The sequence below is a fragment of the Emericellopsis atlantica genome (assembly GCF_019669845.1).
Source record: "Emericellopsis atlantica unplaced genomic scaffold F5Z01scaffold_1, whole genome shotgun sequence".
Lineage (NCBI taxonomy): Eukaryota > Fungi > Ascomycota > Sordariomycetes > Hypocreales > Bionectriaceae > Emericellopsis > Emericellopsis atlantica.
The window spans coordinates 367,537-391,941 of record NW_025764703.1 but is presented as its reverse complement, the minus strand read 5'-3'; the positions used below and the strand labels follow the sequence as shown (position 1 = coordinate 391,941).

Here is a 24,405-nt window from a genome sequence, read left to right as displayed (position 1 = left end):
TATGCAGGCCCTAAATGTATGCAAGCTCCACGATGCACGCCTACAAGCGTTGGCTCAAAATCTCCAACAGCGTCTTCTCTTCCTGCGTCAGATACATGTGCTCTGGCACGGACACCTGGCCTGGGCGGATGACCACCTCGGACTGTTCAAGGTCTGGCGACTCTTCGTGCCCAGAGCCCTCCACCCTGTCTGGCAAGCCAGCATCCGCCTCCACATCCCCCTTCTCGCTCTCACGGTCGTGCGACGCGTGCTTCTGGCTTTTGATTGAGCTGGCCCGTCGCTCAAACATGGGGTGCTGCCCGGGCTTCTTGCGCCCGACGTCCTCAGGCGTCCACCAGTACAGCGGGAACCGCCGACCAATGTTGTTGATGAGCATGGCGACGGCGAGCATGAGCATGCACCCGAGCAAAATGATGAGCAGGTAGAACCAGCCCAGATTCACAATCTTCGGATCCGTCACCGCGAGCAGAGCCGTCGCACCCGCGGGTGGATGGACAGTCTTTGTCAGGGCCATGAGCGCCGTAGCCGCCGCGCAGGCAATGGCACCGCCCAGCCAGCGGAGATGGTCAAAGTCGCCGAGGAGGAACAGCTTGCAGACGGCGACACCGGTAAAGGCGGAGATGAGCTGGCCGAGGACAGCGTTGCGCGGCTGGGCGAGGGGCGAGTCGATGGCGTAGAACTCGAGGACGGCGGCGGCGCCAAAGGAGCCGACGATGAGGGGGGCGTCTCGGGCCTGGAAGGAGGGCACGTGCATGTCGACGCCTTCGATGAGGGCGACGCCGCAGAAGATGCCGATGAAGGCCCAGAAGATGGGCTGCAGGTTGCCCACCTCGGCGGGCTTATAGCCTGGCGGTCGGTGGCCCAGGAAGCGGGCGATGGGGGACGGGATGAGGTGCCATGGTGGAGGTGGGATGAAGGGGTTTATGTAGCGGTCGATGGTGAAGGACCACGTCCGGGGATTCGACACCATGGTTGTTTGTCGTGGGTGCCGACTAGGCGCTTCTCATCCTCGTCCTGGCGATTGGCTCGTGGCGTCGTTATCGAGGTGCAGGTGCAAGACAGCGGGCGCAAACGAGGAAGATAGCAGGTCCAGGACAAGTCCCCTCGACTACCGCGGAGATGCGCGCGCTGTCGGTATTTGAAGCAGAAGATGAGGTGTCGCTCTGGGGGCGGGCCGCACGTCATGCTGGCCACGGAAATTGTAGTCGCGCTGAATGGGGTTTGGTGTCCATGTCGACGAGCCAGTCGGGAGGTTTCTGAGGGTTCGCATCGCGTAATGGGAACTAACTGGGGCGGATGAGACTCGGCGTTCGGCAATGCTGGGGTCGGGAATAATACTACTGTCTAGGTAAGGTACTGACAAAAGGCTTTTGGAACAGCTTGGAAAATTCATCGTCGACGACGGGGTTTGCTGCCATGCTGGGCAAGACGCGTCTGTCATGGGTGCGTGCTAGTGCTGACCTCGTGGACAGCAGACGGACACTTGAGCTCGAGTCGATGTAGAAAACGTTCCCAAAAAGGTCACAAATCCCGCCAAGAGTCCAAGACGCCGGAACACCTCCGGAACGACCCGCTTTTCCGAAGCCCCTTCGGCTTCGGCTCCGGCTCCTCCCGGTCGGCCCTCCGTCACTCACGGCTCAAGGGCCAAGGCCTGCCGACAAGATAATAATAGTATATTGTCCAAGGAGGAAAGTTGGACTGCTTGACTGCCGAGACCCATGGAACGCCCATCATAAACCCCTACTACCGCCTCCCCCTCGAATCATACACAATCTTGGGTGCCCTCTGCCCTCGCTCCGCCTCCGTGTAGTAGATTGCTGGCGGACCTTCAATCACATCGTCCTCCACCGACGCCCTGCTTGGTCTCCTGCTACTCCTCCGCCTCGAGCTTCTGCTGCGACGGTGGTGACCGTGGTGGTGGTGGTGGCTGTGGCTTGGCTCGTAGCGGGCCTTCTCGACGGGCTCCCCCAGGGGTTTGTTGAAGTTGATGCATGACCGGATGAGCCAGAGGATGATGAGTGTGCCGGCAATGGTGCCGAGGACGATGCCCGCTATGGCGCCGCTGCTGAGCCAGTGCCCGCTGCTCGAGGTGCCGTCTGCGATGACGGTGACGGTGGCCTCGGACTGGCGCTGCACGAGGGTGGACGCATCAGGCACTGTCGAGGAGGGCGCAAAGGGCGGCATGCTGGGTGTGCAGAGTTGAAGATGGAGTCAGGATGTGTGTGATAAAGATCGCCTCGCTGGAAGAGTTACAGGGAAGCCACGCGCCAGAGCTGGGCATCGCATTGTCTTTATGCTGGACGCAGTTCCTGGTCCCCGAGGGCCGGAGCAAAGATCCCACTTTACGCGGTGCATGCACGTCATGGCCACATCACGATCTGGCTGATCGACATTGGATTGTCCAGTTGCTGGTGCATGATAATCCCTGTCGCACCAAATTCAGACCTCGATGGGAAAATAGCCTTGGAAATTTGAATGGCTTTTTGCACGGTGACGTCGCGGTCTGGTCAATTGTGGTGGTCGTGTTGTGCCCCCTCTTCCCTCGTCCTCGTTTCTCACCGGGTGGCTGGGCGGATCCTGTTTGGAGTCCGAGGGCTCGGATCGCCCCTAGATCCCTGATAATTTGGTCGCATCAATTGCGCTATAGCAGCAAGTGCAGAGTTTAATCTTGCCTACTTTAGTAGTCGATTGTCATGGTCAATATGAATATGGATGATGGGTTCGAGAGTACATAGTACGGAGTACGTGCCTCATGGGTTGCAAAGCGACAAGTCGTCGCTTCTGATCAAATTAGAAAGTCCAGAAGCCACAATGAAGGAGACAGTAGCTGCCCTGGGTAACGAAAAGCTGGTTTCTCCTCATGGTGGCCGGCCACACCTCTTGGACGCATGTTGACTCGCTTCGTGAGGTGTCTGCCTCGGTGGTTGGGGCACTAGTCGCTGCGTCACTGGTGGCCCTATACACTGGCTTTCTGCAAGGGCGTTGAGAGAAGCAGCCCTAGTTTAGCCTGCTACGATGCGGATGGGCGAGAGGACGCATTGATGGCGGATTAAAGAAGAAGCTGCCTACCCACTTGGGAAGCTTGCTTGTCTGCCTCTGGCATCAGAGGATTCTATAGAAGCTTATGAATGTCCAAATGACTACAACAAAGCTGGCAGCTAATTATCTCGTGCATCCAGTTCGTGCTCACCCTGCTCCTTCAAGAAGCACAACTACTGCCCCCCAAACCGCCGACACCTCATCCCGACTCACAGCCCATCCCACGCCCAGTCTTCTCTGGGCCATGCACCAGACCAAGATCAAACAATGCACAATCTATTTATAGATCTCAACCTCTTGCTGGCGTGCTTTTCATCGCATACAGATCCCTCTCTCTAGTCCACAGAGCCTCTTGCTCAGCTCCCTTTGCTTTTCAAGGAGGCACCCCATATTGCTTTGCCCAAGGCAACTCTTCTCCGAACTTACATCAGTTCCGAAATTGATAAAGTACCCGGCAAGGTCTTCTCAGAGTCTCTCATTGCGCATCATCATTTCCTCCATTCATAATTTCACCAGCCACAAGAAACCTGGCGACGTACCAAGCGCTCACGAGTCACGACCACATAGCTTACTCACGAGTACAAGGTTCATCAGGCCTGCTCCTCCCAAACACTACAATTCATGAACGGCAAGATGCATGACACAGCATCCGAACAAGTACACAGTCCAGCCCCCCCAATCGGCCAGGAACCGGCCCACGTTGTGATCGAAGCTGAACCGCATGAACAAACAATCCTTCACGAGCATCCCTTCGAAGCGTCACTGGCCACTCTGCCCGACAACATCTCCCGCCGCGTCCTTCTCCACTATGTCCCCAAGACCTGTCCCACCGCCCAGGTCCTAAAAGCCGTCCGCAGCAATGTCGGCCTCGTGGACGTCTTCCGCTGCCCCCAACTTCTAGGCGAGCCTGACGACGCCCACTTCGATACCGTCGCCATCAACTTCTACGACCCCGGCGACGCGCGCCTCTACGTGGCACACTGCCGACAATACCCCGTCTACCTCGAAGGCGCCGACCAGGTTGCCTATCAACTGCATGTACAGGATCTGCCCCGTGGTCCCCGAGAGAAACTCCCCGAGACTGTCGAGCACAGGGTCGACGAGGGCTACACCCGCACCTAGGAGGCGTCGGGATTCCCTCAAGGGGCTGTTGGCTTCATTCTCACGGCTCTAGGTCACGACTCTCTCATCGAGGTCCACTACGACGCCACGAGACAGCTGCTCCGCATCGAGTTTCGTACTGTTGCTGACGCCTACCACGCTGCCCATGCTATCTATGCCGGACGCTTCCCGTATTTCAAACCGGCACGCGATGAAACTCACCATCTCGCCCTCACAGAAGACGAGGACGACAATGATACAGCGTCTGGGCCGTCTCTCTATAGCGTCCTGGACATGACGCGCGGTTCCCCTTTGCCATTGCGCGATATCGGTGTCGTTGCCCACGTGCCAAGGGACCATCTGCGCCAGCACTTCGCGGCCACCGTCTACATGACCGACTGGCCCGAGAGCAGACACTGGAACCCAGACGCCGTTGAATACGGCGAGCTAGCCCCTTTTCATCGTCCCCTACCCGGACGCACCACGCGTACCCGCCGCGCCATGATACAAGACGCAGGCTTCTTCCATCGCAAGGCATGGACATGGCAGGTGCCAGAGGATAGAAGAGCTGAATACGATGCTCTCCAGAAGACAATGTTCGATCGAGAGTGGACCGCTGCCTGGGAGGGTTTCTTTACGGACCACGCTGCTCTGACGAATAACCTGATCCATCATACGTGGTACGGTACGCTGGCGGCGCATCGTCGTAAGATGACGGGGAGTAATGCGATGACCTGCAAGGGTGGCTGTGGGAGCCAGGTGTGCAACCAGTTCTTGATGGCTGCTGAGCAGATGGCCGTTCATCGACGCACTCGTCGCATTCCGCAGGAGGTCCTGGATCGGCTGCCGGACTGTCATGTTGACGTCTGAGGTCTGGTGATGCATTTTTCGTTGTGGGACTTTGGCGTTGAAAGGTAATCGGAGAGCAAAGGAATCAAAAGGCGACAGCGTTGATCTACATGATCTGGATAGGAGAGGCAATATCTCGTAGTTAGTTGCTCATTATAAGCCTGCGGTACCCATGCAACCATGATAACTAACGCCTTGCCCGAAATGACACAACATGTGTGCAATGCTATGCTCGCTTGAATCAAGAGATGGGCACCCCCGCCTGGCCCCTAAGAACCTCCCCATGGTCCCACGACCACGCCTCCACTCATGCCGAAACTGAACCGCGGTCGCTTCACATTGTGAGGCGAACCGGTATCGTCCACAGCCATAGGCTCGTCCTGCTCGTGCTCATGTCCATTCCCATACTCCGCCGTGCCCGTCCCTCCGTTGCCCATATCATGAGAGGAATCCACCTTGTCTAGTTCCCCGGCAAAGGCATCTCTGACACTGACAAAGTGCGCACTCCCACTCGCCCTCAGCAACGCCCTTTCGCGCCGCCGCTTGCGCGCCGCCGGCGGTAGCCGTGAGTAGTCCATCTTGAAGTAATTCTTCACCAGCTGCGCAGGCAGGTTGTCCTCCGGCTCCCAGGTCGGATTCTGGTCGGGGGGCCAGTCCCCCTCCCAGCGCACCTTGAAGTACCGCACCAGCCCGCGGTCCTCGACCTGGTACGTCTCGTCGTCGAGGATCTCTTTGACGACCCACTCCTGGGCGCCGTTGACGAGGACGGGGGTCTGGGCGGCGGAGGACCTCGATCGGGGCGTGGACTTGGCTCGCTTCCTGCTCCCGGAGGCGGGGGAGGACTTTGAGAGCTTGCGCGCTTTGTGCGCCGGTGTCTTCATACCGAGGCTGCCCCTTGACTTGCTCTTGTTCATCGACGATGAGCCTTGTTCTGCAGAGGGAGGAGGCAGCATGGGCGAGTCGGAAGATTGTGAGGTCGACTGTGCCGCCAGTCCATGTATCTGTGATGGTTTCTTTGATGACCCGATAGCGACCCATTGTGGGTAATTCAACTGGTGGTATCGGCGTTCCATAGTAGCCGCGCCGTTGGTGTCAGCCGGCGTTGCTGTCTGAGCCTGCGTCGTCTCGACACTGGCCAGAGTACTGATCGGAACCGATTCCACATCGACCGGCTCATCTTTGATCTCAACGCCCGCGTCGTCGGCCGTCTCAGGCGCATCGTAGAATTCGGCCATGTCGTCGTCCTCGTCGTCCTGAACTTCTCTCGATTCTTCGTGAGCCCCGTTCGGTTCGGCAGCTTTGCTCATAGCTTCCACTCCTCTCCGGTAGAGCTCGCGGGCGAGGGCTCGGGTCGACAACTCTTCGTCCTCCTCGTCGCTGTCATCCTCGACTCCTTGCTGGCCCACAGTATGCCCTTCATAAATTGTGGTTGGGGCAGCTTCCTCCTCCATGTCCACATCGTCCAGCTGATTGGAGCCGTCATCTAGCACGCTTGGTTCATTAGAAAAGCCCTGCCAAACTTCTTTTTCATCATCGGCAGCTTGTTCGCCCAGCAGCCCATCGTTTCGCCCCGAAGCGTCCGTATCTTCCGTGGGAAGCTCCGTAGCCTCCCGGCTTGGCTCGTCGCCCCATGGATCCTCGAATGCCCTTAATCCGGCCTTCTTCGTCGGCGTCGCGAGCATGGCGCCGCCTACGGCCATGGCAGCGCCAGCTGGCTGGTCGCTGTCCTCGTCCACCACAGCAGCCGCACTCTCAATGCCCGCATGTTTCGGTGGTCGACCTCTCCTCTTGCCAGCAGGCTTCTCCGGCCCTTGTGATGCTCTTTCTTTCGCCGCCTTGAGCTCCCTCCGTTCGGCATTGAGCTCTTCCTCAAAGGAGCTCTCCCACTCCTCTAGTTTTCGAGGCGACACATATGTCAGGACGTCTCGCGCTGTGACAACCTTTCTGGCCGCTGGCAAGTCCGTCCACCCAATGATATATCCAGGTCGTTTCGGGAGTTCTCGCCCATCGCGCCCTGTGCCCTTTGGTGGGAGGAAGATTCGCTCGACAATGTACGCGGTCGAGTCGTGAACGGGCTGGAGCGTGATCCGTTGAAGCGAAGGGCCAGTGCCGCGTTTGTATCTTGGTATACAAGGGATCGGGATCACTATCTTCGTTTCACCAGGCATCGGCAGCGTCGACGGGGGCCTGGCTGGGGGCGTGTGGTGGGTGAAGGGCCGTGAGTCGCGTGGGGAGGACATTTTGAGGTCTCGCGCGCAGAGTCGCGCCGGGGGCGTTGGCACGCCGCATGAGCCCGCTCGCAATGTCGATTGTGACGCACTCGGAGCGTGCGACGGGATTGTGATTTTCTGCGAATTCGAGGAGACTGGGTAGGCGCTGCGAGAGGCAGCACAGAGTGTCGATTCTTGTGTTTTGGGCAGTTGATTGCTTGGGGCTGGGAGGATGCTGGTCTATGCCGCCACTATTAAGCTACGATAGCCAATAACAAGCGCCTCTAACTCTCCCCAATTATGCAGCGGGGACTAGTCACGTGTACTTAGGCTAGCCCGATATGAAAGCTATAGCTATATAGCTTTATAGAGCCTTAATGCAAGAGGTTGAGCTAGAATTAGTAAGGTAACGTTGAATTAATTTGAATTGTTTTATAATTAGAGTTCATAAGTTAATCAAGTGCTTGATCTTTTTATCCCCGTACGAGAAGTAACTACTTAAATAGCAAGATTAACGCTATTCGTAGGCCTTTTCCATCGGCCAGGGCAGCCTATGTCAGCTAGACGGCGACCGGAGGTGGAGTGGACTCAGTGGAGGGTGATGGCTATCAGAGTTTACCTACCCGGTAAAATCTCACCCATCAGCTCAGCTACTCCATGGCATCACTGTTGAATTTGCACCAACTCTTCCTTATCTAGACCACCCGCGTTCCATCTTTTCAAGTCCCTCTGATGGAAAGCATGCAATGTCGCCGGAACAATCAACCAGCAGCAATGCAACACCGCCTACAACTCGTCTGAGTCCGCGTGGCCCTCCTACCATCGGTCCCCTCGTCTCCAAGCGGTCGCATCGGCGAGGACCGTATGCTTGCGATGAGTGCCGGCTGCGCAAGCGAGCCTGTGATGCGGCGCAGCCCTGCAAGCCGTGCCGGCGATCAGGCACAGGTACGTCCAATTGACAGAACAACGCAGCCGTGTCCTAACCTCCTGTGTTCAGATTGCACGTATGCGTTCCGCAGACCAGCACCCCGGCCCACGTCGAGGATACGCACCTTGCAAAATCACCTCCAACAGGCCCGGGGATGGCTGCAGCATATCAAGGACAAGACACCAGGCGAGATCCCAGGACTGGACCTCGACGCGTGCTTGCGCTCTCTTGACTTTTCGTCTGCCAATGATGACCCGCCTCAACCTCGTCCCAAGGGCGACGACCAGGTGACACCTCCTCAGCCTCCGAGGGAAGAACAGCATAGACCTCTTATAGGGTCCGATCGCTTCGCGGGCCTTGACGTGCGGCGACCTGCCTTCCATGGCGCATACTCGGACGTGTCCTTTATTGCGGGATCGATCGAGTTGCTGGAAACGCAGCCCTCTGATGCCCATGGCTCCAAGTCTAGGCTTGATTTCATATCGAATCTTCTTAGTCGCCCACTGCCGAGCCACTTTGCCGACAAGACCTATGAGAGTGTTGAACCGCAGGATCAAGCCTTGGTTGACGCTCTGCTGGATGGAGGCGATTTGATGATATGTTTCCTCCAGGAAGAATGTTTAAGAGACATTACTAAACACACGCACCTACCGACTACCCCTCCGTCTGAGGCCGAGCGCAGCACCCTGTCTCTCATCCACTTTGTCCTCGCGCTCGGGTACCAGAACGACGCTCGACAACATCGAGCACAGGGTTGCGATGACTCTGTGCAAAAGGCGACACAACACTTCTTCATCGGTATGGCGCTAGCGGAACCCGGTCTCTTTGCGCAAGACCTGACGTCTCTATCGGCTCTGCTCAGCGCCATTGTCTTCCTCCTCTCCACCTACAGGACTTCCATGGTTCACTCGCTCATTGGCGCCGCATGCTCTGCTGCCCTTCGCCTCGGTCTCTTCTCAACATCCTGCTCACCACCCGATGGGACCGTGCTTGGCGACAGCAGAGTGAGGACGCGCCTGCTGGCCGGTGTGCTTTTCGTCGACATGCTTGCCTCACTTGTCCTCGATCTACCTACCTTTATCCACCCCAACCAGCTGCCGCGTGCGAGGCTTGAAGAGTTGGCCACCGAGGCCGAGAATAACGGGGACGTCCACACGGCAGCGTTGCTCAAGTCCGCGACGCTCCTCTCCATACCGCTTTCGCTTCGTGGCCAAGCGAGTTCCAAAGACGATGGAGCAGACGGAGGCAGATTTCTGGCGCTGCAAAAGGCCCAAGAGGCCTGTCATGGCTGGAAACGGGATGTCGCCTCGCTCATGTCGAAAATGTGGCAAACTCCAAAACATCGTGGGTACGTTGTCATCCTATACGAGTGCGTGGTGGTAATACTGACAATCATCCTTCTTCTTGTCCTACAGCGCAAAGACCGATCTTGACAACATGTTCAGACTATGCCAGATCCTCATGTTCCGTCCGCATCTGCACTATTTCCGTGACATGTACCTAGGACAGACTGTGTCTGTGGCCGAGTCTTACTATGCGCTGGCATGTATCAAGGTGGCCTCGTCGACCATCCTGGCAGCGGAGAACCTTGCGAAGCAGCAGCCGACTCCCACCCCGTTTGGTGGTTCCTGGCTCACTACTCACGTTGTGTTCTCGTCGGTCATGTGCCTCGTGTTCTTGGTAGCGGCGCATCCGGCCACCACCCTGCCCAGTGTCGCGTGGCAGAGAGCCTGCAGGGGGATCCGGATCATCGCTGCCAATAGATGTACTGACAATATGTCTGCCGTGTGCCTGGAACTATTAAAGGTTCGTCCCATTCCCTGATGCTCGCGCCACATTATTGACCGCGTTCTTGTCTAGTTGATGACGCATTCCCTTAGGCAGACGATTTACATCGACTTTAACCAGATTGAGGCTACCACACTGAATCACTGCAGCGACATGGTTGCGCCCGTAAAATACGGGAGCAGCCAGCAGAGCAGAGAGCACACTCCTGCCCTCGCAGATCTTCCCACTGCCCATCGACCAGTCATGGCTACCGTCGTGGACCAGATCACGGCGCACGAAGACTATTTCCACGACAATCCATTGGAGGTGGAGAATGAGGCTGACAAGATGCTCGAACAAGCGGAAGCCCTGTCGGTCGAATTCCACCCTCACGATCTGTTGAATCTAGGCAGCAACGACGGAGACTGGGCGACGATGAATCACTAGGCGGGGAAGACTGGTCGTTCATTCACCGCCTGCACACAACGCACGAATCACAAAGGAAAGCCGTCCAGGTGCAAAGAAATCACAAAGGCTCAAATTGACTCCGTCCCCCCTGGCTTCAGACACCTTTGGCACAACGGACAGCGATTCTGGTACGACGTGAGCCACTCTGCGAGACAGTCATCGTGAAAGCCGTGGAAGCATGGCGTGATGCGGATGGCGTCCTCACTCTGCGCTTCTCCAAGGCACACGGAACACAGAAAGGCGTCCGAACTCGAGGGCCGCGGCTGCTCTGAGGGGTCGTGGATCTCCTCGACTGTGACACGTCCTGCCATTTCCTTCTTCTCGTCTATCGGCTCCAGTGAAAAGACGGGCGAGACCTTGGGCCGTATCGATGGTTTGACGTCCAGTCTCGAGCCAAGAGGGAGGGCGGCGGCCGGTGGACGACGGATCTGGCCCAGGTCTGAGGTTCGAATGGTCTCTGCGGCGGGAGCGGATGCTTGTCCCAACGTAGTCAGGGGAGCCACGGCGTTCAACTCCTCGGTGCTGAGCAGGTGCTCCTTTTTCTGCGCCCGCTGCATGTGCTGGGCCCGTCGGGCGCAGAACCGCATGAACTGTGCCGAGTCGGGGTACCGGGGGCGCTCATTGTGTCGCGAGCCTAGCATGCTCTCCCCTCGTCTGCTGCGTTTGGCGTGGCCAAACAGGCGTCTCCTGTCAAACATTGTCAGTTTCGTTGGACGAGATGATGTGGCCGGCACAACGGGGAGTAAAACAACGTACGCAATGAAGATGAGAATTGCAATGCCAATCACGCAGCCTATGATGACGCCCAAGTTGCGACCACGGATGCTCGAGGGAACGGAGGCTTCTCCTCTCGGGCCAATTCGCAGGGAGGGCATTCGGACTAGAACTCGGAGAGGGCAGATGCAGGTGAGCTCGGTGTGGTTGCTTGAGGCTCAAAGGCAAGCTTTGGAGGTGGCGTTCGGTAGCGCAGACGGTTGCCAAGAGGACAGTCGTCGAAGGGAAGGGATGGATGTGCAGATCAGGCCTGACACAATAGCTAGACAAGAAGGCAAAGTTGGTATCTCTAGACTCTGTGTGCTCTGGGAAGACGAGGAGTGGTGGCGGTGGGTAAGCTCTTGAAGAAGGAAAAGGCGGGACTGGTGGTGGTGAATGGGATGTGATATGTAAGAAATACTAATAGAGATCAGCCCCGTGCCTGATGCACCATGGGCTGATGGGCACCCATCCATCTACGTTAGGTACGAGCCGAGTATCAGTACACAGAGCGAGCACGCGCAACATGCTGGTCTGGGCCCACCGCATGCAAAGGAGAAGAGGCCTGTTCCGGCCACCCAGCTCGCTCACCTCATGCAGGAGGCCTCAAGGTCCGTCCCTCGCCAGTTCGACAAGCTGAGTGTAATTATGACACACGGGACCGCTGGCCTTCGGCGAGCACATGCCCGCAACAGCAACGAGATGCTTTCCCAGGGTCCACGAAATAGCGTGAGCAGCATGATGACTGTTCGTTCCCTTGGCGGGCGCGAGCGACATGGACTCCGTCTAACCGCATAGTTGCAATTGCGCGGGGTCCCTCGACACTAGGAGGACTGGAGTCTAGGATGCGGGACGGACATGGGTGTTTGCTGCGCTTTTGCGCTGGAGTCTCACCGATCCACGTTGACTTACGCGTACTGTTCGTTGTTTACGGTGCTGGCCTGGCCATGTCTGGTGTCAGACTGAGAATGGGGGGAGAGTGATGCCATTCATCGCCAGGCTGCGATTCTTTTTTCTCGCTGAGTACAACAGAAGGACAGAGGCCCCAGGAGAGCGTCGACTGTGCACAGGACGTATACGTACATCCTTGGCCAAGTGCGGCTCAGCTCGCCAGTGAATAATGCCCGCCTCTGCACGCACTCACGCATGTCCTCGAGGCTTGACCCATGCCCCTACATGGTGGACCTGCGATCGGTATGTGGGTAAGCGGATCCATGGCCGCTTAAGTCCGTCTAAGCGGGCATTCTTGATTGGCCCATATAGGCGCCTCCCTGGTGTAAGTCGACGCCTTAAGTGCCGGTAGCGGGATCTGAGACAGGACTCGCAGGAGCAAAGTCGCTGAACTGGAGGGGGATACGCACATGTGCACCTCCTGGAGAGCTTTGGAAAGAAAAAATATTGCTAGAAGCGCGCCCAAAGGTGCCAAGGCAAGGAACTTGATGAAGGAACTTGGATATACCGCACACTGCACGGTCTGCGAGTAGGGAATTCATTGCGCATCTTCTGGCCATTGGTGAGCATCCAGGCCAATCAACCAGACTTACAGGGTAGCTCACAAAATAGAGCGTGGCTTCGGAGAGACTGTTGCTGTGAAAGAGAAACGCACAAGAGTACAAGGACAAGCACAGGTCTAGATATGCTTGGATGAATCAACACACTGGCGTGGAGAGCGATCCCAGTAATCATTGCGAGCACGATCTTCGTTCTTCGAGCGACAAACCGGCCATTGCATTGACCCAACCGACCTGTGAGTGTTTGCCAACTCGGCACTCGGCATCTACAGGCCCCATATGCCACATCATTGCAGAACCTTGGCCGTCATCGCATCGGTCCGCCCAAGGTACGTGCCCCGTAAGCTTGTTGTATGCTTTATTTAAGCTTCGCCATGCAGCTGTTAAGTGGTTGGACCTTTTGCGGGCTGATCACAACCCTTCGAATCCGTCGGAGGTCCCCAGACATCCAATCCAGACTGGACACTGGCGTTCCTATTCTAGCGCTCTTTTTGCCTCTCATACTGCTGAACCGTCTGCGACGCCACTGTTAGCGGTACAGGTCTCTCCCGAGGTCACCCTCTGCACGTGCGGAGGCAGCCCACCCTCCAACTGTCCATCATGAATGGGCTGATGGCCGCGATGGGTGGTCCAAACGTCGCGCCTTGCACATCACCACCATCTATAAAGGAACACAACCGCCAGCCAGGAACTGAGTTGTATCTTGTGCATGACTTTTTGATGGCTTGACTTCCATCTTCTTTCTTTCGCCCCCCCCCCCCTTCCACAGCGCCATCATGAAGACACGCACCGCCACCAAGAAGGACATACCTGCTGTGACAGACGTCATCCTCGCGGCCATCAACAACGATCGCCTCTGGGCCAAGTTCGTGCCGTCCAAGACCACCCAGGACAATGGGTACGTGCAGGAGATTGTCAACTTGCTCCTGGAGCACGCCGATTCCGCCAACAAAGACTGGGAGGTGCAGGTCGTCGATCTCGCCAGCAGCAAGAACAGCAAAGACACGGGTGACGCCAGCGAGATTGTGGCCGTCGCCATCTGGGATGTTTCGAGCATGGCAGATACCAAAGAGACAAGTCAGTTATTAACCCCCCCATCACTTTGCAAGATCCTTTTCATTGACATGGCACCACGAACCACAGAGCCCCCCGCAGTGCATACGGATCTGAGTGATTCTCGCACACAGGCGATCGTGTCGCTGCTCAAGCAGGCCAAGACGGATTGCTTCAAAGACTATCCTCAGCATCGCTACCTGCAGCTTCTGGCTACCCATCCGCGCCACCAGAACCAAGGCTACGCTACCGACCTCGTCAAGGCTGGCATGACCGAGGCGAAAAAGGCGGGCGGCGTCTTGACGGCTGTCGCCGGGCCTCTCGGTTACATCCTCTTTTCTGGCTTTGGCTTCCATGACATTGGGAGCGTGACGCTGCCGCCCAGCAGCGCTACGGATACGCAGGCGGTTAAAGCCATGGTGCTGGTGGTCCCCAAGGAGGAGAGGCGGCGTAGCTTTGTGGATTCGTTGATTGACTACGTGTCCAACTAGCAGATTCATTGACCATTTTCCTCTACAAGCGAAGCAGCAAAGACAATGATCGCTAAAGTGGCCTGATTGTGCCAATGTTCACGTGCCGTCGTTGTATCTGCAGGATGACGACGACAACGTCACAGGCTTGGCTGCGTGCGCAGCTTAACCTAGACCCCTGGTCAGGTGGTTCGTTCACCTCCTCACGAGAAGCATATCGACTGCATTCACGGTCATTTTCCAGTGTAAACCCCGTCCTCAGAGTGGACCCCGTCCGTCGTCTATTTATCTCAGCGGCTGGCGGAAACCCCTCCTCTCCATCCTACTCCTCCATCCTGACCGCCCGCGACAGGCCAGGCCATTGAACACCATGGCGCCCAACATCTGGGCAGTTCCCCTTGAGCTCACCAACTTCAACATCATCACCTCTGTCCTAGGAGGTTTTGTATCGTTGTTTGGTCTCGTTTCCTATCTACTCAAGGAGCACTATTTTATGTCAGAAGCTTGTGAGACCCCTCCACCATCCACCGCCAGCCCCCTCACTTCTCTAAACTATGTCTCTAGTGATCGCTCTCCTCGTTGGTATCGGACTCGGCCCTGCGGGCGCCAACTTCATCCGCCCACGGAGCTATGCACAGTGCAACGAGTATGGCGTCTCCGAGGCTCAATGCCAGGAGAACCTCGACTCTATCACCGTCAACTTTTCTCGTCTAGTTCTGGGCGTTCAGCTGGTCATTGCAGGCGTCCAGCTGCCCAGCAAGTATCTGCTCCGCGAATGGAAGCCGCTCCTTCTGCTCATCGGGCCCGGGATGGTGTGCATGTGGCTGTCTACCAGTCTGCTCGTCTATCTAGTCGCTGGACCGCCTAGTTTCCTGCACGCGTTGGCTGCAGGCGCGTGCGTGACGCCCACGGACCCCATCTTGTCCAACGTCATCGTCAAGGGCAAATTCGCTGACCAGAACATCCCCAAGGACCTACAGAACCTGATCATCGCCGAGTCGGGGACCAACGATGGGCTTGGGTACCCCTTCCTCTTCTTCGCCTTGTACCTGATCAAGTTTGTGGGCGCGGGCGCCACCTCGGGCGGGGGGCTGGGCGAAGGATTGGGTGTTTGGGTCGTCCTCACATGGTGCTACGTGATCTTCCTCAGCATCCTGTACGGCACCGTCGTGGGCTGGATCGGGAAAGAGCTGTTGTACTGGTGTGAGAAACGCAATTTTGTCGACCGCGAGAGCTTTCTCGTCTTCGCGGTGGCGCTGGCCCTCTTCGTGCTCGGGACCTGTGGCCTCATCGGCACGGACGAGGTGCTCGCCTGCTTCATCGCGGGCAACGCGCTGACGTGGGACGATTGGTTTCGCGAGGAGACGGAGAGTGACTCGCTGCAGCCGACGGTTGATATGCTCCTCAACGTCTCCGTCTTCCTCTGGTACGGTGCCTACATGCCCTGGAACCGCTTCGTCGAAGATGCGACCACCAACCTGGGCACTCTCTTCTTCCTGGCGGTCTGCGTACTGGTTCTGAGAAGGCTTCCCTGGATTCTCGGCATGCACTGGTGGATTCCACAGATTGCCGACAGGAGGCAAGCTGCCTTTATGGGTTTCTTTGGACCCATTGGCGTGTCTGCTGTCTACTACATTTTCATCAGTCTCGACTTTATCCGGATGCATCTGTCGGACGAGAACGGCGTGCCACGCAGCGACGTGGAGGACCTCGGTAGCTTGATCAGGACGGTCGTGTGGTTCCTTTGTCTCTGTAGCATTGTCGTCCACGGACTTAGCATACCGCTAGGGACCTTCAGTTTCCTGGGCCCAGCTGCGTTTCGTGGTTCTCCCAGCCGAGTGAGTCTGGGCCACGATAGCCCTTAGGTGGGACGGACATGAGAGAAATTACAGGCGGCGGGAGCTGCGGCTAGATAATCTTTTGCTAGGTCAAGCGAATGAGTCGTTTTCTCTCCTGTTCAAAAAAAGCGCGTTCATTCCAGGTGACGCAGGATTCAGCCTTGTGACCTTTTGATTTAACTTACCCTATACTCACACAATTGCACGCATTCCGAGCTGACCGGGCCCCGTATTTGCTTTGTCCGCCTAACCTCTGCGCTGTGATTCGTGTCGCTGAGGCTTCGGGCGCTAAGCACAAGTTCCTCGGCAAAGATGCCGGTGTTAGTGCGTGGGAGGGGGCACGCATCGATCTTGTCCAGACTCGGGGGGGCAATGAAGCTAGAGTGCTTTTACCGGCAAAGGAGCAACTCCGTGAGGTATTTTGCAGCGAGCGAAAGTGCCACAGCCTCCTGGCGGAACTCGCCTGGCAAGTGAGCGGCCGCATGTGACGGTATGAGGCTTTGAAAGTTGATGCGACCAGATCCTGCAGTCGCCATGCGGCCATGCCCATGACGGCAAACAGAGGCCTCCCAGCCCTGTTTCGCGTGATGATCTCCAAGTACCGAAAATGGCCATCCGATGCAATAGCTCTCATGTCTGGTACCTCTGTTCTAGCTGAGAGCACATTCAGGGTCTTGCGCGATGCCCGTGCCCGCCAGGTATATTAATGACGAGAACAGCCTTGGCTCGCACATGCAGTGCAACTATACTTAAACTCTAATACAAACCTTCTTGTCTTACTTGTACTTCTTGTACTCCTTGTCGTTTTCAAGTCCATCTTGAGACTTCTTTGACAGTCATGGAGTGGTCACGGCTCAAACCCCCCATCAATTTTGTGACTATTCACTGTGGGTGATCACTTGGCAAGGGCGCTTGGCTGTCACTAACGGCTCGAAAGATGTCTACATCATCTTCATGGGCCTTCTTTCGCTGGCCATCCTCTACCCGGCCGGTAATTTGAAAGCCATCGATGCCTACTTCTTTGGTGCCAGTGCATCCACCGAGTCGGGCCTGAATACGTATGTTCACTGCGGTGCCATGGAGACGTTTCTGGCTACTGACCTCCTGCAGTGTCGACGTGAAGGAACTCTACTTGTACCAACAGCTGTACCTGTACTTCATTCCCATGTTCACGAACCTCGGTTTCATCAATGCTTTCACGGTTCTCGTTCGCCTATTCTGGTTCCGCAAGCATCTCAAGAAAGTTGGTGCGTAAACATCTTGTCTTGGAAACTTGAGCGCGTTGCGGTGCCATGAGACTAAACTCCGACGCAGCGCCCAAGCTTCTTACACGCGAACGTCGCCGAGAATCCCCAGAGTCGGAGGAGGATGTCGAGGATGCTGAACAGCCAAAGACCCTTGACGAGCCTGACACGGCAGACACCACTGTCCCAGCCGAGGCCCCGTCGAATATAGGACGACGTATCACCATCGATCCATCCGCGAATCTCCCTCGGGAGGACTCGACTCTGTATATCCCAGGGCCTCGCGATCGAGAACATGGTGAGTGTCCTTTTTTTTTTAACCTCGGGCTTGATCCAGTCGACTCCTTCCAAGCGTCCGGCACGACTAACGAATCCCCCGTACTAGGCTCGCCTTTGATGGAAGTGGACCGAAAGAGCTACGATGGTGCGTACAAAAACACAATGTGGTATAGCCCTCATTGACCACGCAGAAGATGCCATAAAACCCGTAGACACCGTCGCGAGCTCTAGCAACGCCGACCTCCGTCGGCGAAACACCAAGACGTCGGGTACCCTTGCGCAATCGACCGGGAACATTGCCAGCGTGGCTCGATCTATGCTCATCCTCGACACTGAGCGGACTCAGCGTCGCAATTCCCGCGCTTCAAGCATGACGCGCCCTCCAGTCAAGGCCGTGGAACTCGACAAGACTCTCTCCTTGTCCCGCCATGCTACCATTGGGCGCAACGGAGAGTTCCAGAATCTGACCAAGCAGGATCGCGAGCGACTCAGTGGCATAGAGTACCAAAGTCTCAAGTTGCTCCTGAAGATTGTGTTTGGTAAGACCCCTGACCATTTTGTATCTCCGAAACAGTTGAACTGAAACCTCTCGCAGCGTACTTCTTTGGCCTCCACATCTTTGGTGCGATCTGCCTCGTCGTCTGGATCCAATACGCCAGTCCCAAGTACACGGACGTCCTACAACAGGCAGGGCAGGACAAAAACTGGTGGTATGTGCCACGGAAATACTGCGCCTCTTGTTCGTGTCGTGGTCTGACTTTGGCAGGGCCTTCTACTCTTCACAGACCATGATCGACAACTTGGGCTTCACACTCACCCCCGACTCTATGATCTCTTTCCGCGACGCCCCGTGGCCCATGATCATTATGAGTTTCCTCGCCTTTGCCGGTAACACATTGTACCCCGTGTTTCTCCGCCTCGTCATCTGGACCTTATCCAAGGTCGCGCCAAAGGGATCGTCGATTCAGCAGCCTCTTCATTTCCTTCTGAAATACCCGCGTCGTTGCTACACACTCCTCTTCCCCAGCGGTCCCACCTGGATCCTCTTCGGCATCATCTTCGCCCTGAACTTTATCGACACTCTCTTGATCATCGTCCTCGACCTGGACAATCCCGAGGTCAATGCCCTGCCCATCGGAAAGCGCATACTCGCGGCCATCTTCCAGGCTGCCTCCTCCCGACACACGGGCACGTCGTCCTTCAATCTCGCCAGCGTCAGCCCGGCCGTCCAGTTCAGCCTCATGGTCATGATGTACATCGCCATCTTCCCCATCGCGCTGAGCATCAGGGCGTCGAACACGTACGAAGAGAAGTCGCTCGGCATCTACCCGAATGAGAACCCGCTCAATGAAGCAAATGGACGGTCCTATGTCATGACCCACCTGCAGAACCAGCTCAACTTTGACTTGTGGTATATCTTCCTCGGCATTTTCTGTTTATGCATTGCAGAGTCGAAGAGAATCGCCAACCCAGACGAGCCCGTAAGTATCCTTGTCACGTCTTACACTGGTTCTGGACTGACACTGAGTGTTTCCGCATAGGCCTTTACTGTTTGGACCATCTTCTTCGAGGTCACCTCTGCATAGTACGTTCATTCCAAGTGTTCTAGTGTGGCCTTTTGCATGGACTTGCACTAATTATTATCCCAGTGGCAATGTTGGGCTGAGTCTCGGTTATCCCACCGTCATGACCTCCCTGAGCGGCATGTTCGGCGTCTTTGGCAAACTCGTCATCTGCGCTATGATGATCCGTGGACGCCATCGCGGACTGCCCTACTCCCTTGACCATGCCATCATGCTTCCCGATGAGGATCTTTTGCGTATACAAAACGAGAGAGACGATGAGCCGTGAGAGTTAGGAGATCCCTCCGACGCCAACCAAATGACAACCTGGATATAGAGATACAAAGGGGGGTATGTGGGTGCGTCTGTGCACAAGACGCAATCTTTCTCGTACATAGATCATGATCCTTTTCAGAAATAATGATATATTCTTTTTGAAATCCAATGCTGCTCGCATGTTGGTGCCTTTTGGTACTGGAGGGCTCTTAGCCACCGTCGACCCAGCTGCTAAAGCTTTAGGTTGCCCATTTCATCGCTCAGACAGTCAGATATACCATTAGGTCCCTGTCGGTGATGCTCGTATCGGTCTGTCAACAGCGCCCTTGGACGTACATGTATGCGCGCGCGCCCTTCAGGCTACTATGGACAAATGTACCCGAAAATGCGCTTTTAAATTGCTGTGCTTATGCCACACATTCAGCACCTTTACCAATTCTTTCTCCAAATCATCCCCATTTCAATCACCATCTCTTCGTTTACACCTGCACTTATTAGATCACACCGTTGAAACCAATCATGGCTGGTGAGCTTCAATTCCGCGTCGCAACCGTCGACGACGCAGAGCCGCTCCGACAGCTCATCGAGGCTGCCTTTCGCGCAGAAGATTCAAGAGAAGGCTGGGTCGACAATCTGGGCCTGGGAGCTGCCTTTCGCCTGAAGCTCGACGTCGTCCTGGGTATCATCAATGATGCAGACAGCGACATGCTCATGGCCTTTGACAATGACGGCACACTCCTGGGCACTGTGACCGTCGCGCATAAGGGGCCGGGGCGCGGCAGGATTATTTTTCTCGCCATACAGAAGGAACATCAGCAAGGTGGCCTTGGACGAAAGATCCTCGCCCACGCGGAGGACTACGGCCAGCAGCGCTGGGGCATCACGAGGTTCGGGCTCAACGCGTTGTCGGCCCGGACATTGCTCATCTCGTGGTACACGCGACGTGGCTACGCGAAGACGGGGGAGACGACCCCGTTTCCGCGTGACGCGTTACCAGATTCCGTTGCACCGGAAGATCTGTACTTTGTCGAGATGGAGAAGATCGTGGGCCCAGAGTCATGAGGCATCGAAGGATTCAACATTACGTCTATGATTCTGGAGCACAGCAGCTATGCGGACCAACATCACCATCCACCAGGACACTCTTGTTGCGATCCTGCGTCGACGTCTGAACATCAATACCTGGATTCCCACTGAAGAAGTTGACAGGCTTGAGCCCGACTGTCATCTTCTCGCTCGGCATGACAGGCCAGTCCTCGATTCTTGGGTTGTGGGTGGACCCAAAGGTGTGCCAGACCACAATGTCCTCGTCCCGCACAGAGCTTGAGCCTTCCAGATCAGCCTGACGACGCTTGATCGCCGATTCGATACCGTCGCCTCCTAGCGATTGCATGGTGTATCGGCCTGACGGAAAGAGCTCGTCGTCTTGATAGCGCGTCACCCACACAGCATGCTTGCCGAACTCGGATCGCCTGGCGTGGAATGAATCTGGGTGCGCGAGCAGCATCTGGCTGTAATGGGGGATCAACTTGAATCCCACCGGCGTCCCTGTGATGGGGTTGATCTTGTTTTCATTGATGATCTTGAACACTCTGTTCTTGGACACGTCGAGGTCCAGTCCGCCTTCTTTCTCTATAGTATGTTTCACGGCTTCGTAGCCCATAAAATACGGATTGTGCACATTTTCGTCGTCTACCGGGAGCGGACGTGATTCTTCGACTTGAAGGCTGTTATTATGCCCATCGACGGCAGGGTCCAGCCTCAGGCAGAACATGTGCTGGTGGTACGGCGCCAATACACCAGGCGCGACGACTGTCCCGTAAGGCACCTGTTCGCCCATGTTGATGGGCGCGGTGGACAGAATACCAGTGGCGCGCACCTCGTAATGGATCGACGCATCCTGGCCAAAGTGGAAGGCAAAGATGTACTCGTAGTTGCTGACGGTGATAATGGTCTGCAGCACCAGGATGCGCGAGCGCGTGACCACGGCGTTTTGGGTGCGGAAGTTGGTGTGCTTCCAGAGGATGCCGTCGTCTTGCTCGTGGCAGCAGACCACGTTGGGTAGCTTCAGGGGCTCGCCAGTGCTGGTGGTGTGCCACGCATCAAAGTACTTGATTACCCCCAGGCAATCACACCCTAGCTGTAGGTTGTTGGCGTTGATCCCGGCCCCGTCGTTGCCCAGGTCAAACGCGCCTTTCCGGGGATACGGGCGGCGAGGATCGCCGTAGGGGACAAACATTTCGGATAGTGACAGCCGGTAGAACAAACTTCGCCCGTCATATCTTAAATTGTGCAGCGTCAGCCCCTCACGATAGTTGAACCCAATGTGCATTTCCCACTTCTCCCAGGTGAGAAAATTGCCGTCCGTCGCGAATGAAGGGCCCTCTGGTTGGTGCACCTGGTACTGCTTGGTTGTAGAGCGTGGGGGTGGTCTTAGGTCAGGGTGATACTCGCTCGCAGCTGTCGGATGCACCTTGCGATGATCATAGGGTCGGCCCTCGTCAGACGTGCGGTCGTGCTCGGACGATGGGAGGTAGTATACTTTGGTGACCACCAACCGTTCCGACACTTCGGCGCACAGGTCAAGAGGATAGGCATAGTAGTTGGCATCAGGACTCTCCAGCAGTCTCATGTAGAACCAGCACTGTCCCTTTCAGTATCACCTCTCACAGCGCGGATCCAGTCAGACTCACCATGGACGTGCGCTCAGATACGTCAATCTCCCCATCAGTCGCATAAGCCCAGGGTTCAATGACAACGGTAGCTCCAGTCGGTAGCTGCAGTTTGCTGATCTCCTGCTGGACCCTCGAGTCGGCACGGCAAGCTGACTCGACAGCTTGCATGTACTCCGTGTCAATGTATGGGTGTTTGCCCGGCAGATGTTCCTTTCGCACCACAGCCAAAGTGTCCAGATCAATGAGCAGTTCGTGGAGCTGTCCTGGGCCTGATTCATCGCGAAGTATGACCTGCACGCGTGCCGCTCGAGGCGGCTGCGCAAGGCTTAGCTCTCTCTGCTCACTCGCCTCGAGCCATTGTATCATCAAGTGCTTCGGCAGCTCTTGAAGCGTGATGACTCTGAAGTTTGGACTTTGGCCGGGGAAAGCGGCACGTGCGACTCGTGCTGCCTGCACACGCGATATCAGCCGGCTGTTCTCTGTCCAGAGCAGGGGCATATACTGTACCTCGCGGATCTCGGCTGGACTGAGCGGCTGAAAAGGATGCGGTGGTGTCATGGCTACACAGTGGATGAGGCGCCTTTAATGGTAGAGGCTGGTGAGACAATTCCTTGATCAATGTCAGGAGCAAGTTCTTGATCGTCACAAAGAGTATGAATGAAGGTGAATAAGCTGGTCCCACAACGCCCAGTGGGCAAGTTATGACGAGCAGGGCGCGCCCAGCGTCCCCAGTCCCCGCAGAGTCGCCAACGGAATCGATCCGCTCGCGGATGCGGACCGCTAATCGATGGGGACTTCAGTATAATGTGGAGTGGCACAGCCTAAGTAGGGGTCGCCCGGGTATAATAAGTACGCGAGGACTCGGTGAGTCCCTCAAGATGTTTTTTGGGTTGAATGCACTGTGTTGCTGTCCACATTATAAAGGTTCGACGCCAATGCGTAAGGTCCGTCAGTGTGGTGGGTGGTGCCCCTGAAGCCATGTCGTAATATGGCAGAATATGGCTGACAGATATGCTTCCCTTCATGGCAATGGAATGGCCAAGCTATTATTACCAGGAATCGAACAGTCAATAAGCCGATGGTGATTAGATTGCACAGGCGAGGCACTAGAACATGCGCGCTACAGGGTAAGGCAATACTTTGACTTACAGGATCAAATCCCAATGAACGAACAAGACCAAAGTATTTTCGTATTTCTCTATCTAGTAGAAATGTAATATCTTTCCCACTGATATGTCACCAGGACAACAGACAGTGCACGCCAACGACAACAGCGGCAACAATGACAGATCATGTGTTGCCATTTTCCTTGGGATTTGAGCCCTGAGTGGCGCGAGTCGAAGACACATCCTCTTCTTTGTTTGTGAAGTTGCCGGTACTGCCTGACGTCGGCCCGCTTGATTGTCTTGCTGCTGTGTCTGCAATGTTGTTCCAGGGGGCGTCGGTGCTGGACTCGGCCAAGAACCGGTCCATGGGAGAAGTATCAGCCGAGGCTGGTGACAGTGTCAGACACGGCAGATTGACCAAATAATGAAGCTCGAGGCTTACATTCTGCCCTTTCCGTAGAGCACTGTTCCGTTTGAGTTGCCGGTTTCTCTTCGCTGGACATGTCGACTTCTTGTCTGAAGACGAAATCTGAAAGGTTGGGGACAAGTCTTTCTATCCGCTGCTTGGATGCTTGCTCTCTTCAAGTTAGTTCTGAAAGTGATGCAGTTGTATACTCCATGTGTTCTGGTGACGGCCTTCAGACCCCCTTTTATAATCGTAGCCATGACCAGACCAAGCTGCACATCGGAAAGGACTTTGGATGCTGGCTGTCTCCTCCCAGCCAAGAACTTGCTCGACATACACAGCTTTGATTTGACACTTCACCGGCTGCCTCGAATTTTCCAAGACGGCCACGTCAGAGCTCTCCATGCATCTAGCACTGCATGAAACTATGGCCTCCTGGTCAGACGTCCAAGCAGGTGTGTCAGCCTACTTCCACCCAGAGTTTGCGACCCCTTTTTGCGCCCGTATGATCGACCCTACATGGAAGATCAAATTATATCTCTTCTCTTGTAGACGTACGTTTGGATACATGTTCCTACAACTTGTGTGCTAGTTCAAAAGCGCCAATTCTATCTCAATCATCGGCGTGTGCCGATTTGACTCCGTATGGTGAACTGTAGATAGGACTTCTCATTTGACAACCCTGCGCGGGACTTCTTGTTCCGCGACGGCGTCTTGGACTTGCAAGGATTCACACAGGCTAGGACTTCTGTCAGATGCGAATGTCTGGCATATCAGATCTGCGGGTATCCGCTCTCATGGGACCCCTCTGCCGTCCCCATCATCCAGAAGAGGCAAGGGAGGATGGACTCTGGAAGAGGAGACTGGGCC

At 55.9% G+C, this 24,405-nt stretch overlaps 11 protein-coding genes across 11 annotated transcripts; 6 read left to right on the top strand and 5 right to left on the bottom strand.

Moving 5' to 3' along the window:
• Positions 1-40: 40 nt before the first annotated feature.
• On the bottom strand, positions 41-970 carry F5Z01DRAFT_669632 (HPP family protein; the record flags this gene model as incomplete). Its single annotated transcript, XM_046264444.1, has 1 exon — positions 41-970. One exon carries the CDS (start codon positions 968-970, stop codon positions 41-43), a length of 930 nt encoding a protein of 309 aa, XP_046122822.1.
• A 773-nt stretch (positions 971-1,743) lies between these two features.
• On the bottom strand, positions 1,744-2,184 carry F5Z01DRAFT_631988 (uncharacterized protein; the record flags this gene model as incomplete). The annotated part of the gene is made up of 1 exon (XM_046261827.1): positions 1,744-2,184. The coding sequence occupies one exon, from the start codon at positions 2,182-2,184 to the stop codon at positions 1,744-1,746; it is 441 nt and encodes a 146-aa protein (XP_046122821.1).
• Positions 2,185-3,660: 1,476 nt separating this feature from the next.
• F5Z01DRAFT_684880 (uncharacterized protein) lies at positions 3,661-5,134 on the top strand (the record flags this gene model as incomplete). The annotated part of the gene is made up of 2 exons (XM_046265950.1): positions 3,661-4,134; positions 4,162-5,134. 2 exons carry the CDS (start codon positions 3,661-3,663, stop codon positions 5,008-5,010), a joined length of 1,323 nt encoding a protein of 440 aa, XP_046122820.1. The 3' UTR covers positions 5,011-5,134.
• On the bottom strand, positions 5,135-7,444 carry F5Z01DRAFT_8270 (uncharacterized protein). The gene has a single exon (XM_046267166.1). It carries the CDS (start codon positions 7,227-7,229, stop codon positions 5,259-5,261), a length of 1,971 nt encoding a protein of 656 aa, XP_046122819.1. The 5' UTR covers positions 7,230-7,444; the 3' UTR covers positions 5,135-5,258.
• A 182-nt stretch (positions 7,445-7,626) lies between these two features.
• Positions 7,627-10,290, top strand: F5Z01DRAFT_8099 (uncharacterized protein). Its single transcript, XM_046267155.1, has 3 exons — positions 7,627-9,475; positions 9,543-9,933; positions 10,008-10,290. The coding sequence occupies exons 1-3, from the start codon at positions 8,064-8,066 to the stop codon at positions 10,029-10,031; spliced, it is 1,827 nt and encodes a 608-aa protein (XP_046122818.1). The 5' UTR covers positions 7,627-8,063; the 3' UTR covers positions 10,032-10,290.
• A 140-nt stretch (positions 10,291-10,430) lies between these two features.
• F5Z01DRAFT_669627 (uncharacterized protein) lies at positions 10,431-11,237 on the bottom strand (the record flags this gene model as incomplete). The annotated part of the gene is made up of 2 exons (XM_046264443.1): positions 10,431-11,049; positions 11,119-11,237. The coding sequence occupies 2 exons, from the start codon at positions 11,235-11,237 to the stop codon at positions 10,431-10,433; spliced, it is 738 nt and encodes a 245-aa protein (XP_046122817.1).
• A 2,165-nt stretch (positions 11,238-13,402) lies between these two features.
• On the top strand, positions 13,403-14,170 carry F5Z01DRAFT_669626 (uncharacterized protein; the record flags this gene model as incomplete). The annotated part of the gene is made up of 2 exons (XM_046264442.1): positions 13,403-13,703; positions 13,770-14,170. The coding sequence occupies 2 exons, from the start codon at positions 13,403-13,405 to the stop codon at positions 14,168-14,170; spliced, it is 702 nt and encodes a 233-aa protein (XP_046122816.1).
• Positions 14,171-14,349: 179 nt separating this feature from the next.
• Positions 14,350-16,091, top strand: F5Z01DRAFT_7425 (Cation/H+ exchanger). Its single transcript, XM_046266875.1, has 2 exons — positions 14,350-14,655; positions 14,714-16,091. Exons 1-2 carry the CDS (start codon positions 14,520-14,522, stop codon positions 16,012-16,014), a joined length of 1,437 nt encoding a protein of 478 aa, XP_046122815.1. The 5' UTR covers positions 14,350-14,519; the 3' UTR covers positions 16,015-16,091.
• A 633-nt stretch (positions 16,092-16,724) lies between these two features.
• Positions 16,725-19,512, top strand: F5Z01DRAFT_641695 (high-affinity potassium transporter). The gene is made up of 10 exons (XM_046262593.1): positions 16,725-16,874; positions 16,925-17,045; positions 17,098-17,234; positions 17,302-17,529; positions 17,617-17,655; positions 17,705-18,049; positions 18,106-18,220; positions 18,277-18,991; positions 19,052-19,095; positions 19,160-19,512. The coding sequence occupies exons 1-10, from the start codon at positions 16,826-16,828 to the stop codon at positions 19,359-19,361; spliced, it is 1,995 nt and encodes a 664-aa protein (XP_046122814.1). The 5' UTR covers positions 16,725-16,825; the 3' UTR covers positions 19,362-19,512.
• Positions 19,513-19,521: 9 nt separating this feature from the next.
• F5Z01DRAFT_7404 (acyl-CoA N-acyltransferase) lies at positions 19,522-20,422 on the top strand. Its single transcript, XM_046266840.1, has one exon. The coding sequence runs from the start codon at positions 19,868-19,870 to the stop codon at positions 20,408-20,410; it is 543 nt and encodes a 180-aa protein (XP_046122813.1). The 5' UTR covers positions 19,522-19,867; the 3' UTR covers positions 20,411-20,422.
• On the bottom strand, positions 20,423-22,738 carry F5Z01DRAFT_7407 (copper amine oxidase). Its single transcript, XM_046266845.1, has 3 exons — positions 22,531-22,738; positions 22,042-22,473; positions 20,423-21,992 (listed from the first exon to the last, which is right to left on the bottom strand). The coding sequence occupies exons 1-3, from the start codon at positions 22,579-22,581 to the stop codon at positions 20,436-20,438; spliced, it is 2,040 nt and encodes a 679-aa protein (XP_046122812.1). The 5' UTR covers positions 22,582-22,738; the 3' UTR covers positions 20,423-20,435.
• Between the last annotated feature and the right edge of the window lie 1,667 nt (positions 22,739-24,405).